This window comes from Stigmatopora argus, chromosome 15, assembly GCF_051989625.1.
Source record: "Stigmatopora argus isolate UIUO_Sarg chromosome 15, RoL_Sarg_1.0, whole genome shotgun sequence".
Classification (NCBI taxonomy): Eukaryota; Metazoa; Chordata; class Actinopteri; order Syngnathiformes; family Syngnathidae; genus Stigmatopora; species Stigmatopora argus.
In genome coordinates, this window is record NC_135401.1 from 16,579,236 (window position 1) to 16,597,685 (window position 18,450).

The 18,450-nt window shown below is 41.8% G+C and overlaps 1 protein-coding gene across 4 annotated transcripts in view; it reads right to left on the minus strand.

Moving 5' to 3' along the window:
• Positions 1-18,450, minus strand: part of ak7b (adenylate kinase 7b) — a 162,407-nt gene that overhangs the window by 114,102 nt on the left and 29,855 nt on the right. For all 4 annotated transcript variants that reach the window (XM_077620220.1, XM_077620219.1, XM_077620221.1 and 1 more), the window contains exons 8-9: positions 10,933-11,023; positions 8,675-8,752 (exon numbers count right to left, since the gene is read on the minus strand). In XM_077620220.1, the coding sequence (XP_077476346.1) occupies positions 8,675-8,752; positions 10,933-11,023 (169 nt within the window). The remainder of the gene's footprint in view (positions 1-8,674; positions 8,753-10,932; positions 11,024-18,450) is intronic.

An 18,450-nucleotide genomic window follows, 5' to 3' on the forward strand; every position in this document is an offset into this window, starting at 1 on the left:
AGTAAACAATTGTGACTAGATCTTCTTACATATTTTTAAAATAAACAATTAGAGAGAAAAGAGAAACTACAATGGATAGAAATGTAACTAGAATTTAATTTTATGCCTGACTATGGAAAAATATTGATTAAGAAAGTTTTATAGGAGATGATTGGCAAACTCCGAAGATAATGGAATGTTACATTTGATAATAAGACTACAAGTTTGGGATATTTTGAAAAAAAAAACACTGAGGTTAATATGCAACGCAATACACATTGTTAAATGAATTGGGACTTGATTAGTATGCATTTTAAAAGTAATGGGCTTTAATTGCTCTAAAGGATACAATTATGCTAAAAATATTGACCATGACAAACAAGGGGTGGTTACATTTTACTGGGTTCAATTCTATTTAGAATTATAAATGTGTGCATTTTGTTTCTGAATATTAATTGATGTGAATCTAAACTGTTACAGAGAACGGGAAAGCTGTTTTCCTGAGGAGAAAGCAGCCTGGTTTGCTTTTTGTATTTTTCCTATTCTTAGTATGATTAGTTAATTTGTGTAATTGTAGGAAAGAGGAAAAAACAAATATGGGTTTTGATCTTAACAAGGAAGCAGTGTTCAAAATAGAATATCAGCTAGCATGTTTAATTTTGACTGATAAGGTATTTAAATTTTCACAAACATAATGATGGATGTTAAGCACGTGTTAAAGACAACGACAGAACACAGCAGCATACACAACAACAAAACTGAGCCGATCTCAAGAACAGTCAGCAGACGAACTGTACAAAGCTAAAGGCCTACCGTGCCTACCAAAAATATATTCCAAAATTGATCCATAAAATGTCTCAACAGGGGGGAGATATGGTGAACAGGTATAAATACCTATTTTAAAATTTTTGTAGGAACTGTTTAATTTGTTATTTTATTGATCTGTAAAGAACATGGGATCTCCAGAATCATCTGGAGTGACAATGGAGCTCATTTTTCAGACAGCATAGTGCAAAACATGGCAAAACAACTGGTAGAACTAGCTTGAGATTAACACTTTTGAGATAGTTATTGGAAGACCATTCCAATTTCCTTTATGGGAAGATGACCCATGACGAGAGACTAAGGAAGGAGAGAAACTTATCCAAAGAACATGTAAGCGGCCGTGATCTTTTGTCTATCTTGCAGGAGGTGGTGTAGCCAGGTGACTGGATCCTGATCCGAGTCATAAAAATGAAGTCCTGGTTCTCTCCACGATGGGAAGACCCATTCGTGGCCCAACTCACCAACCTCCACAGCAGCAAAGATCGCTGAAAAGTCAAAGTCGATTCAGGTCAAGGTCATTCGAGACAGGTGACTGAGTGGAACTGTAAGTCGGACGGTGTCAAAACCCTTGTCCGTGAAGAAACTCATCTGACGTCTACTCACCAGCCACGAGCACCCCTCACTTAACCCTGACCTCCCATAGACTTTGCACCTCTATACAGAAGCCACAGTGAAAGCTGTTGTCACCCACATCACAGTGACTGGACTGTCAGTGACAGCCTGGGCGTATCTGAACGCCCCGCCCAAAGAGACTCGAGTTGGAAAACAAGTGCAGGAAACGTCCTGCCTCATCACTGGAAAGGCAGAGCCAAGCGGTCCGCTCTTGGACGGGGACCCAATCTACATCAACAACATCGGGGTTCCCTGCGGCGTACCAGATGAGTATAAGCTCGCTGACCAAATTGCACGACTCCAGAACAGGACGGAGGAAGGGTTTGCAGCCATCCATGAACAGTTGTCGGTGACCTCCTTGATGGCATTCCAGAACAGAATTGGTGTTGACATGCTCCTGGCAGAGAAAGGTGACGTGTGCTCCATCTTTGGCGACCAATGCTGCACGTTCATCCCTAACAACACAGCAGCTGACGGGAGTTTAACCAAGGCCCTGGAGGGCCTTCGATCCCTCAACAGCAAGATGAAAGAACATTCTGGAATTGACACCTCAATGTGGGGAGAATTTGGTAGCATGTTTGGCGAATACAAACAGTTGATTGTATCAGTTTTAATGTCAATCGCTGTTTTTGCTGCCATTCTCACAACTTGTGGATGTTGTTGCATTCCCTGTATTCGTGCGTTATGTGAAAGATTAATAACAAATGCTATACAACCAGTCAAATCAGAAATGTATGCCTTATTGACATCTGGAGGCGAACCACGGGATGACGACGACGCCGACGCATCTGGGGATGAGGAGGAAATGCAGTTCATGGGACTGCCTGACATGTTCCAAGATGCTAAAGACTATGGCATTGATTTTTGAGTGTAACGTTTTCTGTTATTTTTGTGATCCTGTAATGTGAAAATCTGAAAAGAAGAGGTTATGGATGATGGTATTTTATAGCAGAATCCGGATAAACAGGAGGGTTATGTTGGAATTATTTTATATAAGTTATCCTGATTCTGGTATGACTGTCGAAATGTTAGTTAATAGAATGAGAGTGTCTTGGGCCCTGGAAAGTTTCACCTTATTCAACAAAGAGGAACTACCCAGGGGGGCCGACGCCTGTTTGAACTATTGTGTGAGGGTTGCAGGATATCAGGAAGGTGACTGTAAAGATGTTATCTTGAAGGGGCATATGGTCATACATCAAAGAACCTTTTGTAACTGGGAGAGATCTCTCTCTCCTTTGATCAGCTTGAAACTTCCTGTAACTTGGACACTCCCAAAACACAATAAGAGACTTGGCGAGGGGAGATTTTCTTCAGAGTGTGTCGATGGGCTGAGACGCGAACGGTCCGAGACCCTCTCATTTTTAAATAAAATAACCTCAATTCTTTGTGTTCCTACTTTTTTCAGATTGGTGATACAAATGTCTGGTGTTTAAACCCAACAGTAATCAAAGTTTTTTTTGAGGAGGTGACGTGAGATGTGGTAGTAGGAGTGCCTCTACGCTCGAGCCCCCAAGTTGACTGTCCATTTCCCAACTTCACTCACTGATCCCCGCTCGCCTTCACCTCTTCCATCTCCCCCGCTCGCCTTCGCCTGTTCAAGCCCCGTAATCATGCACCCCTTCCGATGGTGCGTGCGCGAGCACGCGTGCCGATTAGTCCTCCAGGCCTGAAGCTACGTTCCAGGGCCCCCGTGCTGGCTAAACAACCAGACATCCCCGTCCCAATGCCACTTTCTAGGGCCCGCGTGTAGGCTAGTCCTGTCACCCCCGTTCCGATGCCACGCTCCAGCGTTCCTGTAGCCGCTCGGCCTCCAGTTATTCCCGTCCTGACGCCATGTTCCTGCTCGTCATGCTCCTGCTCACCCCTTCCCAGCTTAAGATCTCACCTCTACCCTGTCGTGCACCTGATATTAATTCCATGAACACATACATGTCAAGCTCGATTGCAATTCCTCTTATCAAGCGGTAATAAACTGTACAAAAACAACACGGCACATATTAACTCACATAAGGTGCACTTAAAAGTCAAAAATGTCCCCAAAGTGGATGGGTTAGGGTTAGGGAAGTAACATTTACCCTGTAGAAGTAATAGTCAAATAACCACCATTAAGTTGTTAATTTCCAAAAGATCTGTCTGTTTTCGCAAGCAGGGAATCTCGAAGCCAAGGTCACTGAGGCGTGCAGGAGAGGCCATAAAGAGAAGGGCGATAACACAAACAGGATGGTCCCGTCAGCGGAATGACTAAAAGCATAGGAAGGCATGGCTAGGGCCCGGCTGGGTCTCCCATGCCCTGGGACGAAGGACACGAGATGATGGACGGCTGACCGGATGGAGGAGGATGGGCCTTTCTTTTGTCTTCAAGTTGTATAACGGCGCTTGCAGGAGAGAGACAGCATTCTTTCACATCCCAGCTAGGAATAGGATTGGACAGAATTGCTCCAGCGCGCTGTATTTGACTCCTCTGTCTTGGACAATAATTTGTTTAGATAAGAACACATTGTGTTTGGAGTCCTTTTGGAAAACAAATATGCATGGAACTTTAATAATTGCAGGGTCAATAGGTGAATTAAAAAACAGAGTTCCTTAAGCTGCCCAATCAGTTGGTGGGTACCTTTTGTAAGCACTAAATTTAAGATTCTGTAGATGTCGCTATATGACACTGAAGGGTTGACTGTCTGGGTACATTGCTTGCTGATGCGCTAAACTGATATTCTAAAAAGGCGGGCGTGTGAAAGGGGTATGCGCATGTGCATATCATGCTTAAAGCATGACAATATTAGCAGTCGATGATTACATTTTCGTCGAAAACCAGTGATTGAGACGTGATTGAGACGATCCAGATTAGAGGTGAAATGGGTAAATCGAGATCGGTTTTATAAAAAAAACCTTAAAAAAATTCCCGTACAAAATTGTTTACGGCAGACACAATTTCAAATGATCAAAAAATGTATATAAAATACGGGAAATCGTAGAAGTTGACTGGTATGTGAACATCAATACAATTGAAAGTGATTAACGATGCCTTCAGCTGCCCAACAAACCAGAAAAAGATAGAACCGCTTAAGTTGATTTTACGCCAGGCCCATTAAAAAGTGCTCCTTTGTTCATTTATTTTTTGTGTGGGTAAAGAAACCTTGTTCCATATTTCAAGTTATTGGTGCGAATGAAACGATGAAGCGGGTCCTGATATTCATCAATGCAAGGCAATATGGCTGTAATCCACCTACCATTCCTACAAAGGGGGACATAACCCCAAACAAGAGAGTTATTGGGAGACAACTCGTTGAACATTTCAAAATAAAATGACGCTTAGGAAAAATGTATTGACATTTTGGTGTATTTTGTAACTTGGATCGTATTTGGAATAATAATTTTCATATCAAAGGGTTTCATAACCCGAAACTCTCGTAAGTACAAGCATAGAGGTCCACTGTACAACATTTGTATTAAAGGATAATTGGATTGGATAACTTTATTCATCCCGTATTCGGGAAATGTCGTTGTCACAGTACCAAGAGGGTGAGGATGCAAGAATAGGAAAGGCATTTTAGACATAAATAGATAGGTAATAAGTAAGTTAATGAATAAATATATAAATGAATAAGCATGTTGCTTAGCACATATATACACACACATAAATGTACATGCATGCATACGGTAGGTCTTAACACTCAGCCATTTTTTGTTAAAGAGCCTGACAGCTGATGGGAGGAAGGATCTGCGGAAGTGCTCCTTCCTGCAATGAGGGTGCCGCAGTCTATTGCTAAAGGAGCTTCGGAGGGACTCCACAGAGTCATGCAGGGGGTGCTGTCCATGATGGACATTATCCTGGTCAGCATTCTCCGCTCTCCCACTTCCTCCACAGAGTCCAGAGGACAGCCCAGAACAGAGCTGGCCCTCCTGACCAGCTTATTCAGCCTGTTCCTGTCCCTCTCCATGCTCCCGCATCCCCAACAGAGCACTGCATAAAACACTGTAGATGCCACCACAGTGTCGTAATCATTCATTCATTCATTTTCTGAACCACTAGGCTCGTGCGGTGTGCTGGAGCCTATCCCAGGGCCAGGGCCTGTATCGGTGGCCAGCCGATCATAGGGCACAAGCAGACGGACAACCATTTGTACACACACGCAAATGGCAATTTAGAGTGTCCAATCAGCCTACTATACATGTCTTTGGAAAGTGGTAGGAAACCTGAGTAACCGGTGAAAACCCACGATAGTCCAGGGAGAACATATAAACTCCACATAGGTGGAACAACCTGAATTTGAACCCAGGATCCCAGAGCTGTGAGGCCGACGTGCTAACCACTCAAGCCGCTGGGCCTCCTAGGAATATCATGTATAAACAAAAAATGCTTTAAAAATATATTAAATAGTATCATAAACATTTTTAGTACAGGTTATCCTCAAAGGTTGCAAGGAGCGCTGGACCATAACCCAGCCAACTATGGGCAATAGGCGGGAGAAACCCTGAATTGGTAGCTAGCCAATCACACGGTACAAGGAGATGGACGAGATGCTCGCATTCATACCTAGGGCCAATTTAGAGTGTTCATCCAGCCCACCAAACATGTTTTATAGATGTGGGAGGAAACTGGAGTATTCGGAGAAAACCCATGCAATGCTGGGGAGTACTGTATTTTCTCGCATATAAGCCACCTCCGCGGATAAGCCGCACCCTTAAAATTGCCTTAAAATTGTTGAATCTTACAATTTCTCTCTTATAAGCTGTCCCCTGATTCACGGTTTTCAACTCCATATTCATGGTTTTAATAGGGAGGACAAATGTGTTACTCTGAAGGGAAAATCTCAAGAAAAATCATCGCCCATGGTATTTCTGAGATACTGCGGATTGTCATTTGTTTATCAATATCATAAGGAAGTTAATATGCCTATCTTTGTAAATGTTGTAAATGCAAAATATCAAATTATTCAATTTGACAAAAGAAATAAGACTATTTGGACGAGAACTTGATGCTTTTTAATGACAGGAATTACAATTTTCTTACCAGAAGCTTAAGATGTTGTGGCGGCCATATTGCTAAAAAAATTCCAAATATCAATTTTTTTTCAATGGTTAATTTTACTGCAATAGTTGTCACTTTCGAAAAAACGGAACTATTATTTTGTTTCATAATTACAAATTCAAAACGGAAGTAACGTGAGCAGTACAACCAGGAGGTGTGTGTAGTGGTCTAGCGTTCACCAGGTCTCTGGGTGCAATAATGGCATGAGATATACATTACGCAGTTATCAAGGCTGATATTTTAATGATCTTCTGTAAGACCTTCGATCAGGCTTAACAACTATTGGGATGTTCTGACATGGTGAACACATATCAAGGCTACTCGCATCTGGCCAGCCAGAGCAGGTTTAACTATGGTAAGATGGTGACGCCCTGAGCGAGCAGTGGCAGGCACAAGTGAGTTTTTTCATGTTTTATGCAAGATACGTTTTTTTTTCTTGAATTTCATTCATAGAAGTCAAAATACATTTTGTTTAGCGTTTTATCTGTGTATCTTGTGCCTATTTTGAAATAAATAACTGTATCAGCCGCATTGTCTTGCATTATGGCCTTTTGTCTTTACAGTTTCGTGCAGTCTAATTTATTCGTGTATAAGCCCTACCCTGGATTCAGTCATTATTTTTTGATCCACAAATAAGGCTTACATGCGAGAAAATGCGGTAAATGCAAACTCCACACAGAAAGGTCCAAACCTGGGATTGAACACTCAATCTCAGAACGTGAGGCTGACGCGCTAACCACTCGACACCTGCTGCCCATATAATATTATATATAATTTACCCCTTAAATTTTTTGAAGTATTACGATTCTTTTTAAAATATGGTTTTGTTAAAACTAAATTATCTTGCACACCCCCATTTTAAACCAAATTTGGCAATTTGAAATGTTGGTATATATTTCAGCAAAAATCATGGAAGTTTCTGCACAAATTCGTGTTGTAGCCAAAACTTAATTTGACACCTGTTGGAGTAATCATTATTATAAATGTGTTTGCAATGCTTATTTAGGAATATAAATCCTTATTACAAAAATGCTTACAATATTAATCAATATATTTGCTTATTAGGAATAGTAATGCTCATCCTAAATGTGTAACAATATTAAACTATATATATATATATATATATATATATATATATATATATATATATATATATATATATATATATATATATATATATATGTGTGTTGATCGCTGTGCTTTTATGTTAGTTATTGGCATTAATAAAAGACATTTTAATGCATCTCTTGCTAAAGTAAGGACTGTGGTTCACATCAAGAGGACAGGGAATGGCCTTGGGCATGGAGAGGTCTCACAACAAGTGCTCTTGGGAACTGCGAACTGTTTTCGGCTTCGGAAGATGGTCTCACAACAAGCGCTCTTGGGAACCATGCACTGTTTTGGGAAGACTCGACAAGACCTAAAATTGTTTTGAGAACTGTACAAAATTGTTGTGAGACTCTACGAATGTTTAGACTTCTGTGGGGCATGGCGTTAAAATCTTATGAATAAATTAGCGGATGGATGTATTCTCTTCTTGCAAGAATTAAATGGAAACGGACTTCGAGTTGTTAGAATAATCTTGACCGGACGAGCGGGTGGATGTATTCTCTTCTTGCAAGAATTAAATGGAGATGTGACTACAGATGCCTTTTTTATTGAAAGCTGAGTTTGGAAATACCTAAGGATATGTCAGGCCCCAGACGAGATTGGTGGCTGGTTGCGCCCGCCACCCAACCACAGGCCCTGCCTCTAATGACTCGAGGGCTGCCAGGTGTGAGTCATTAGCCAGTGAGGAGTATTTAAGGCCACCTTGAACAGGACCACGCTGCGGGATCGTCTGATCTGCTCACAGTGACGTACCCTCTTGTATTTTCTCACCTTCCTTCATTGATATACGACCTCTTGTTTTGCTCCCAGGATTCCGACTACGCTCGGCCTCCACGACCACGGATACGCCTAACGACACGCCGACGCCATCCCCTCTGGTGCCTGGCCTTTCACTTGGATCATTCTAATAAAGATTCGGGAACCAGACTCGCAGCCCTCGCCTGCTTTGGGGTCTTCACCCCCCGTTCATAACAGGATAAACCTAACAACACCTTTAAACAATTGTTTTCTATCATATTATTATTGTAAGTTCATAAATTCTGATAGAAATTTTGTGTTTGGAACTCTCTGGAAAACATACGATTGTTGATATGAAAAATATTTTTGTTTGCAACCTACACTCAGGTCTTGTTGTAGGAAGGCCTCTTCAAATGGCTTTCTGCAAATTTTCCCCAATCCTAGTGCACAGGTAATGGTCTGAAGAAAACAAAATAATATATGAATTTACAACCGGAAACATTAACATAAAATACATGTAGATGTCAGTCTTTTCACATCGCAAAGATGACCGGACTTGATCAAAGGCTGAAAATTATCCATGTCCTACTTGTGAAGATGGAATAGCAAAGAGAAATATTTCTTAGAGTCACATTTATTCTTTCATTGCTTTCAAATAATGTATACCTGTCGGTAGGCTTTTAGCTATATTTTCATTTGGAGTATGGACATCTGTGGAATTTACAATCCTTTGTTAGCTGTGTAGGAAAAACAAGTCTACATAACTAATTCAATTACCTATGGGGGCTTGGGGGGGCAAAAGGGGATGTAATGGTTGCTTTGTTCCTGACTGTTGAGATGGGCAAGGGAAGATTGCACCTTTAGTTGTCAACTCATCTCCTTGCTATAGGACATGACTTGAGTGACACCTGCTTGTTCATTTGCAGTCTTAAAAGTGGACTTAAAAGTACCTTTACATAACAAACTTGATTAAGAGGTGGCCCAGCAGCTGAGTGGTTAGCGCATTGGCCTCACAGTTCTGGGGTCTGCCCCTTTTGTTCTCAACTCATCTCCTTTTTTTGGCAAGGCTTGCTGCAGGACATGCCTTTTGTGACACCCACTTGTTCATTTGCATATAGACTTAAAATGATGAGTTGAGAACAGGATACAAAACACAAAATCTACTTTGCGAAATAACAGTCTTGGGGTACCACACGATCAGTGCTAGGCCCACTGTTCTTAGTGTCTCTACATAAATGATCTGCCAAGCTGCTGTCCTTCAACTGCCACTTGCCAAATGAATGCTGATGATGTCCACGCTAAAGACAAAAAACATGCTGTACAGGGACTCACAGATGCAACGACGAGCGTCAGTAACTGGCTTGAAAAATCTCAACTATATTTAAACATATCTAAGACTGCCTGTATGTACTTCTCAAAAAGAGCGACAAAAAAAACAGCAACCCCAACATTTTTGTCCGAAGAAGCCCAAATGCCTGAACTGGAACAATAATGTTAAATATGCAGATGCCACCTTAGTCTACAAAATCTTCCAACATAAATGCTCCTCCTCCAATGCAAAATGTTGTACACAATAATTCCAACGCAACAACAAGGGCTTGCTCTAGAGGTGACTGTGTAGTTCTCTTCAAAAAGAGTGCTTTCAGCCAAAGCACCTTCTCTGTCTGCGCCCCACATACCTGGAACTTAACACCAATTAACATAAGTGAACTCTCTGAAACTCTTCGCCAATCATCTTAAAGCCTGGCTGTTAGACGAACAAAATTGCGATCATGAAGCTGTCTAAAATTGTGCTACCTGTATGTGTCTAGTGTATGTTATTGTTTATCTTGTACCTACTTAGGACTAAAGATGGGAATTAGCCAGATGGCGCTGCTCAAGTGGCAACCGGTGGCAGTAGCTTAGAAGAAATAAAACATTTTTTCCAATCCAATATCCTGTTTTTGGTGTTTTTTCAGAGGGTTGGAACGAATTAATTTGTTTTTAGTTCATTTCAATGGGAAACCTTCGTTCGAATTACGAGAATATCGACATACGAGCTCAATCCCGGAACGAATTAAGCTCGTATCTCGAGGTACCACTGTACTTTTCTTTATACTTTACATTGTACCTTATACATTTTACTTTAATGTTTTCACGACCTTTATGACTCGACTCGACCCATCGCGTGTCATTGTTCTATTAGCTTAGATTCTTTATGCTAGTCCTGGACATTTGTGGAACCATTCAGGCCAGAAAGGGTCCTGGTCCTGAAGATCAGCTCCAGACTACTGAAGGACTGTGTGGATCAGCTTGGAAGAGTGATTCTGCATATTTTCAACCTCAACCTCAGTCTGCAGAAGGTCCTAACCTTGTGTTGGCTTTCTGTGTGTGGTTCAATCTTTATCTAGGTCTACATTGTCTTTTCCTGTGTCTGTGCTTGCTACTGCTACAAACTGAATTTCCCGAATGTGGGATGAATAAAGATTAACCTAATCTAATCTTTGAGAACAAAAAAAGAACATCCCAGGGTATGAATATGTACCGAACACAAAAGTATTTAAAAAGGACACTTGTCGAGTTCTGATTGAAAGGGCTGTTGCTCCCAATCATGTATTATGTGTTAATTAAACAGTAGGGTTTTATATGTACCTACTTACCTTAACAATATCCTCCATAGTGTTGTTGGAACAGTCCACAGCTACCAAGTAATAGGGTTGGGGTTGTTGCTCAATAATTTTTCTAATGACTCTAATAACAGAAACAAAATAGAAAGCTAAAGTAAATGTGAGAATCATTTTCCCAATCAGACACTATGGCTACATTAGGGCAACTACCGAGGGAACACGCTTGTACAGTCCATAGGACAAGTTGAACAGATGCTGAGGGTGCATACAAAAGTCCTGGGTGGCAAGAAAAATGTTCTAACAATATTTGATGAGATGAGTATTCAAAATTATTATTATATAAGAAAACAAATGAATAACAGTACATGTAATGTAAGTCTAATTGACAATGAAATCATTTTTCTAATGAGCTTGTCAAATTCTGCTAATTTTCTACAGTTTTCTGCAATGTGGTAATTTTACCACAATCCCTAAAATCATTCACCCAAGCTGACTGGAGAGCTACCTGAAGATATTGGGTTATTTTTAGTCTGCATTCCTGCAATTGACGTGAACAACACCTACTAAAACCGAGGAGACCCTGTTATTTCTATCCGAGTTCCTGCCCCTCAAGTCCCTGACCATCAAATTCTTGCCCGTCAAGTCCCTGCCCATCAAGTCCCTGCCCGTCAAGTCCCTGCCCGTCAAGTCCCTGCCCGTCAAGTCCCTGCCCGTCAAGTCCCTGCCCGTCAAGTCTGTGCCGGTCAAGTTCTTGCCCGTCAAGTTCCTGCCTGCCCAGTTTCCAGTTACTTCTACAACTCTGGTTTTTTTTCGGTTGGACTGTTTGGAACGGATACTTCATTGTCACAAAAAACATTTGTGAAGTTTGGTTCTTTTATGACTTTATTATGGGTGAAACGAAACAAAGTGATCAAATCTGCTGGGTCAAAAATATACATACAGCAGCGCTAATATTTGGTAACATGTACCTTGGCCATTTTTACTTCAATTAGGCACGTTTGGTAGCCACCCACAAGCTTCTGGCAAGCTTCTAGTTGAAACGTTGACCACTCCTCTTAACAGAATTGGTGCAGTTTACTTAAATTTGATGGCTTTCTGACATGAACTTGTTTCTTCAGCATTGTCCTTAAGTTCTCAATGGGGTTTAAGTCAGGACTTTGGGAAGGCCATTCGAAAACCTAAATTCTAGCCTGATTTAGCCATTCCATTTTTTGATGTGTGTTTGGAGTCATTGTCCTGTTGGAACACCCAACTGTGCCCAAGACCCAATCTTTTTGCTGATGACTAGGTTATTTTAAAGAATTTGAAGTTATTCCTCCTTCTTCATTATCCCATTTACTCTCTGTAAAGCACCAGTTCCATTGGCAGCCAAAAAGAGCCCCACAGCATAATACTACCACCACCGTGCTTGACAGTAGGCATGGTGTACTTGGGGTTAAAGGCCTCACCTTTTCTCCTCCAAACATATTGCTGGGCATTGTGGCCAAACAGTTCGATTTATTTTTCGTCTGACCACAGAACTTTCCTCCAGAAGGTCTTATCTTTGTCCATGTGATCAGCAGGAAACTTCAGTCGAGCCTTACGGTGCCACTTCTGGAGCAAGGCTTCCTTCTTGCACGGAAGCCTCTCAGTCCATGGAGATGCAAAAAACGCTTGATTGTGTACACTGACACCTGTGTTCCAGCAGCTTCTAATTCTTGGCAGATCTGCTTTTTGGTGATTCTCGATTGCATCTTCACCCTCCTGACCAATTTTCTCTCAGCAGCAGGTGATAGCTTGCGTTTTCTTCCTGATCATGGCAGTGACAAAACAGTGCCATTCACTTTATACTTACAAACAATTGTTTGCACTGTTGCTCTTGGGACCTGCAGCTGCTTTGAAATGGCTGACTTTCCTGACTTGTTCAAGTCATGGATTCGCTTTTTCAGATCCATGCTGAGCTCCTTTGACTTTCCCATTGTAGTGTTTGTGGGCGTTAAATGGGCTCAGAGAAGTCACCAGCTGTAGTCACTCATAATCACTCACAAGAAGTTAAGAGGTCATGCTATGAAGCTCATTTCACTGACACAACTTTCTATGTCACCAAAATTGCTAATTCGTGTTGTTGTATGTATATTTTTGACCCAGCATATTTGATCACTTTTTCCGTTAACCCTTAATAAAGTCATAAGAGAACCCCACTTCATGAATGTTTTTTGTGACAAAGAAGTATCTGTTACAATCACTCTATCAGAGAAAATTCTGAGTTGTAGAAATAACTGGAAACTCAAGAGAGCCATGACATTATGTTCTTCACAAGTGTATGTAAACCTTTGACCACAACTGTAGCACTACTGAAGGCCCAGGTGTGAAATGCACGGCCCGCCACTGCAATAATCATATTACACAAGACATACTGCCTAAATAGTTCTTCATCAAAAATCATTCAAAAGGGCCAAGGCAGCATTTACAAAGAAAATTGAGGAGCACTTAACAGGAAATAACCCAAAGAAAATGTGGCAGGGAATGCGACATACTACCAATTACAATGACAATAACATGTCTGTTAACACAGATGCCTCACTAGCTGAGGAACTGAACCATTTCTTTGCCTGCTTTGAGACTGACAAATCAGACCCAGTCTCAATACCCCACCACCACCCTGCAGCAGTACAGTGAAGTTTCAGGAAGTGAGACTGGTAATGCGGTCTGTGAACTGTGACTGTACACCAACCCACCAGTCTAACTCCATCATCAAATTTGCCGATGACACCAGTGGTCGGACTCATCACAGGAGGGGATGAGTCGGCCTACAGAGATGAGATCAACAAACTGTCTTTGTGGTGCTCAGTGAACAATCTCACACTGAACACTACAAAAACTAAAGAAATAATCCTGGACTTTCGCAAACAGAACAGATCTGGCCCCACTCCTCATAAATTGAATATGTGTAGACAGGGTCCAGTCCTTTAAATTCCTGGGGGTCCACGTCACGGATAAGCTCTCCTGGTCTACATACACCACGGCAGTAGTGAAAAAGGCCCAGAAACGACTCCATTTCCTCAGGGTACTCAGGAGGAACAACTTGGACACTAAGCTTCTGGTAGCCTTCTATAGAGCCACTGTGGAGAGCATCCTGGCATACTGCATCATAGTGTGGTATGCTGGAAGCACGGCAGCAGACAAAAAGGCCATGCAGAGAGTGATTAACACTGCTCTGAAGATCGTCGGCTGCTCTCTGCCCTCACTGGAAGACATTGCCAGCCCTCGTTACCTCAGCAGAGCCAGGAACATTGTCAGGGACCCATACCACCCTGGTCACAACCTGTTCCAGCTGCTGCTCTCTGGCAGATGCTATAGGTCTCACAAAGTGTGGACAAATAGGCTTAAGGACAGTTTTTTCCCACATCCATCAGGACTCTAAACTTGCAGTAACACGACACACAATCCCTTCTGTGTAATAACTTCGCGGCGAGGTAACATGAAAAGACGTTGGGCGGTAATCTGCGTCCTACTGGCTGACTGAAGGTAAGTGAGAGACAGTGAGAGGTAAGTGATCCACTCGGGGGAGTGATGCGATGTATCCATCCTCCTCAACTGCAAGAATTTGTAAAAAAAAATCACCAGATCAACAAGAGTTGGTTCTTGAGATAAATGTGTAGTTCCCTTCAGAAAGAGTGCATTTGTGCAAAAACACCTTCTCTATTCCTACAGCTGCGACACCTATAAATAAGCATCAATAATTACCTCATCTAATTGAAATTTTATTTAGGAATATAGCCATATTTTACTCACCAAAAATCCTTTTTATCTGTACATAAAATGCATCCTCCTTTCTTTCCTCCTTCTTTTCTATCCCAATCGAAGCTAGTGCTGAAAGTTGAGCCTGTCCTGTCGTATTTCTGGCATACGTTTTTATTTGATTTTGTGATGAAAATGTTCGTTCCCGGTTGTGACAGGCTTGCTTGCTTCGGAGTTGTACGACCTTTCTTAATGATGTCCAGCTTTTCTTGAAAAGTCCGTCTTGAAAATGGCTTTGACAGTAAATCTGCAAACAAATCCATTTCTTCTCCTCCTTCAGCCATTGTGGGTCGACAAAACGACTATTAAATCAACACAACAATATATTTGCTTGTGCAGCTCGCTCCAGATACAGCACATGTCTCAAACCGATTCCGCCGAGGGCCGCAGTGGGTCCTGGTCTTTGTTCCAACCGATCCAGTACCGATATTTTAACCAATCAGGTGTCTTCTAAAATAAGTAGCACCTGACTTTAATTAACTGATTACACTTGCAAAAGGTATCCTCTTGTTGAGTTGGAATGAAAACCTGCACCCACTGCGGCCCTTTGAGGGCCGGTTTGACACCCCTGAGATACAGTTTGGTAGCTCTGGCTAGTCCACTCTATCACTAGCCAATCATTGTTGGTGAAAAGGAGGACATATCCCTACGCTTGCGAGAAGGCATTGGTGTCGTCAACTCGAAATATCATTGGTTAAAGCAACAGTTTTATCAACAATTGTTTTATGCAGCAGAGCCTGCCGAACTGATTGTGAAGGCCTCTGGGCAGATTTCTGACACTGGCAACAAATAATGGCTAAAATGTCATTGGTTAGATGCTTAATTATGAAAACACATCTGGAAGCAGTGCAACCAGGGGAAAAGCAATGAAAGGAAGCTCACTGACTGTTGGGTTTATTCTGGGATGTTACTATATGTTCATTACGCATTTAATAGGTAATTAAGTTATAATTTAATTTGTGAGGACACTTTCCCCCGACAGCTGCTTTCGAGGCCAGTTAATTGTTTTCAGGACTATTGACTGAACAGGACACCATGTTCCAGGCCGAGACTGTTGATCTGAGTTGGCAATGAAGATCTACAAGGGATTCTTGAATTGCTTTGACTTGGATTCCGGCAGATGGCGATAATCGAATCAACTTCCGAAAATACTCGCATTATTGCTTAAAAATACGGTCGCTCTGTTTACTTTATAAAGAAATTATTATGCTTATTCGTGCAAATTCTTACGCAGTTGTTTTGGTTTCCGATCCGCTCGGGTCACCTTGTATGCTTACTTGTGCAAATTCTTACGCAGGTGTTTTTGGTTCCAATCTAATATGAGCAGTTGTTTTTTTACCTTAATGGTGTTATTCGGTTAGCTTATGCAATTGTTTGAATCAGATTACCTTAAATGTTTTGATTATGCGCTGATTAAATTGACAGAGGAAGATGCCGTTTCTTTAGAATCATCCTGGACGAAGGTGAGTTGGGAGTGATTTTCCTTGCAAGTTGTAGCCAGAGTATGTTAATGATGTCTCCCTGTTTTGATTAAAGTGTATTAATAATAAATCTATCACTGACAATTTGGAATTATTTAATAAGTATTCATGGACAAAACATAATTAACATCGGTCTGTGATTCAGATATTTTTTTAGGCCAGCAGGCCCTGACGGTCCACCACTGGTGTCCTCCGGTCCGCCATTAAGAATAAATAACGGAAGATTCCCACCAAAAATGGACCCAGCTTCAGTATGGGATCACCCACTGGTTTCCTCCCGGGGAGTCGACAGGAGGCCATCGACGTCGGCGTGAACGCCATCGACATCGGCGTGCACGCCATCGACGTCGGTGTGAACGCCATCGACGTCGGCGTGAACGCCAACGGTGGCCAGCCTGTCACCCACTTGCCGTCAACCCTACGCCGACCTCCTCGCTTATGTTTTCCTCCTGTTATTCCTTCCCCGGATGTTTGGAATTGTCTTGTCAACCCCTGTCTGTGTATTTAAAGACAGTTTTATTGTCAGTCTGTGTGGTAGTATTGTTTCATTTTGGAGGTTATGTCGGTGTGTGTCTTCCTTCCCCAGTCAGTTAGTTTGTTTGTGTTTAGTTTACCCAGTTTTTAGTTTGTAAGGTTTTGTTTTTGCATTTCCCACAATTACAATTAAACTGCTAAGAAATGTATGTAATATTTGTTGCCTGATTTCATGCTCATCGGTGTCCGCTCCGCCGCCGAGAATACATAACACCCCTAACCCTGGTCTCATATTTTTGAGGTGGTCTAGCTAATCACTAATCTACTGTTCCACTTCTTCTTGCTGGAGCCTAACCCATCTGTCTTCGGGCGAAAGGCAGACTACAACCTATACCAATGTTCTCTCTAATTTTTCATGAGCACAGGGATGACCAGTGTGAGCAACATTATAAATGCTCGGTATGGGCACACACTTGTATCACACCTGCCATAGGCAGGTGCATGTCTACTACCCATAAGTGATCTAGTCATAATACAATTTAACTTTTCATTCTCTTTTAAATAAATGTATCACTTGAGATACTCAAGCTTCCATTTATACGCAGTGTTTTTCCATCGGAAAACCTGGTTACATCTTGAGCATCGATGCATGTTTTGCAGAAGAAAGCTTTCTCACCCAATTTCACCGCTTGTTCTTCTATTTTTAATACTCCGACAGCCATTTCACATCTTTTTTACCGTGGCTCGTTTCACCATGATAAAGGGTCGACAGGAGCTCCACCAAACCGTTAGCTATATGATAACCTGCAAAACACAGGCACCTACGCATAACGCGTAACTAACGCAGCCAATCAATGTACTATTAACAAAGTATGTCTAGCACCTGGAAATAACCATTGTAATTGCCATTTTACAAGCTCCAGCATCACACAAAAACTCCAATTGAATTCCAATTCACAAAAAATGTAATCTCTAGTTTAACCAAATCAAATGCTAGTGTTTCCATTAAATTTAGCTCAACATCCTCATATCCAAAATCCTCATTCAAATCATTTTGAGCAGGCATTCCTTGTTTTTAAAGACCCTTTTGTCCGGGCAATCACGCGATATATGCCCCGATTTACCACAGATCCAACAGGCCTTATCTATCTTTTTAAAAATTCCTCCGCTCCCATTCCTTATTTTGGTAAAAACATTCCTTCCTCAGTAGAGGGTGCCCCCCTTTTTCTTCCCTTTTCTCTTTAGAACTTCTTCAGCATGCCAATCACTTTTTAACGCGGCCATCCAAATTTGCTGTGTCTCGATCATGGGATATTATTCAAGAAAAATGTCACTCATTCGCAGCGCCCCAGCCAGGGGGAATAGCGTTTTTCCCCACATTATTGACCATTTCCCCACGGGGCCCCCTGACCTGGTCAACCGGTCGTGCATATTTGTCAGATGGGGTACCGGCGGATACAATCGCGTCTCCCCCGACAATGCCCCTTCCGGTTCCTCTCTTTTTCCAGCCCGCTCTGTGTGTCCAGCCCCAGCGTTATCAACATGCTCATTCCCCTTTCCTTCAACCGACTTAACACTTTCATCACAACGTTCTTTTACCATCAAGAACCAATATTTGGTATCATCATATCCCTCTTGCTCCATTTTGCTAAGGTTTCCTCCATGCTTAGCGCATATTTTATCCTGTAGAACCAGAATTTTATGCATATTAAGATGGCCAGCTAAACCATATTTATTTATCCATAAATTTAGATGTCTAATCCCAAAAGCGCTCTGATTTTCAACAAATTTCCAATCCTTACACGGCAGACGCATT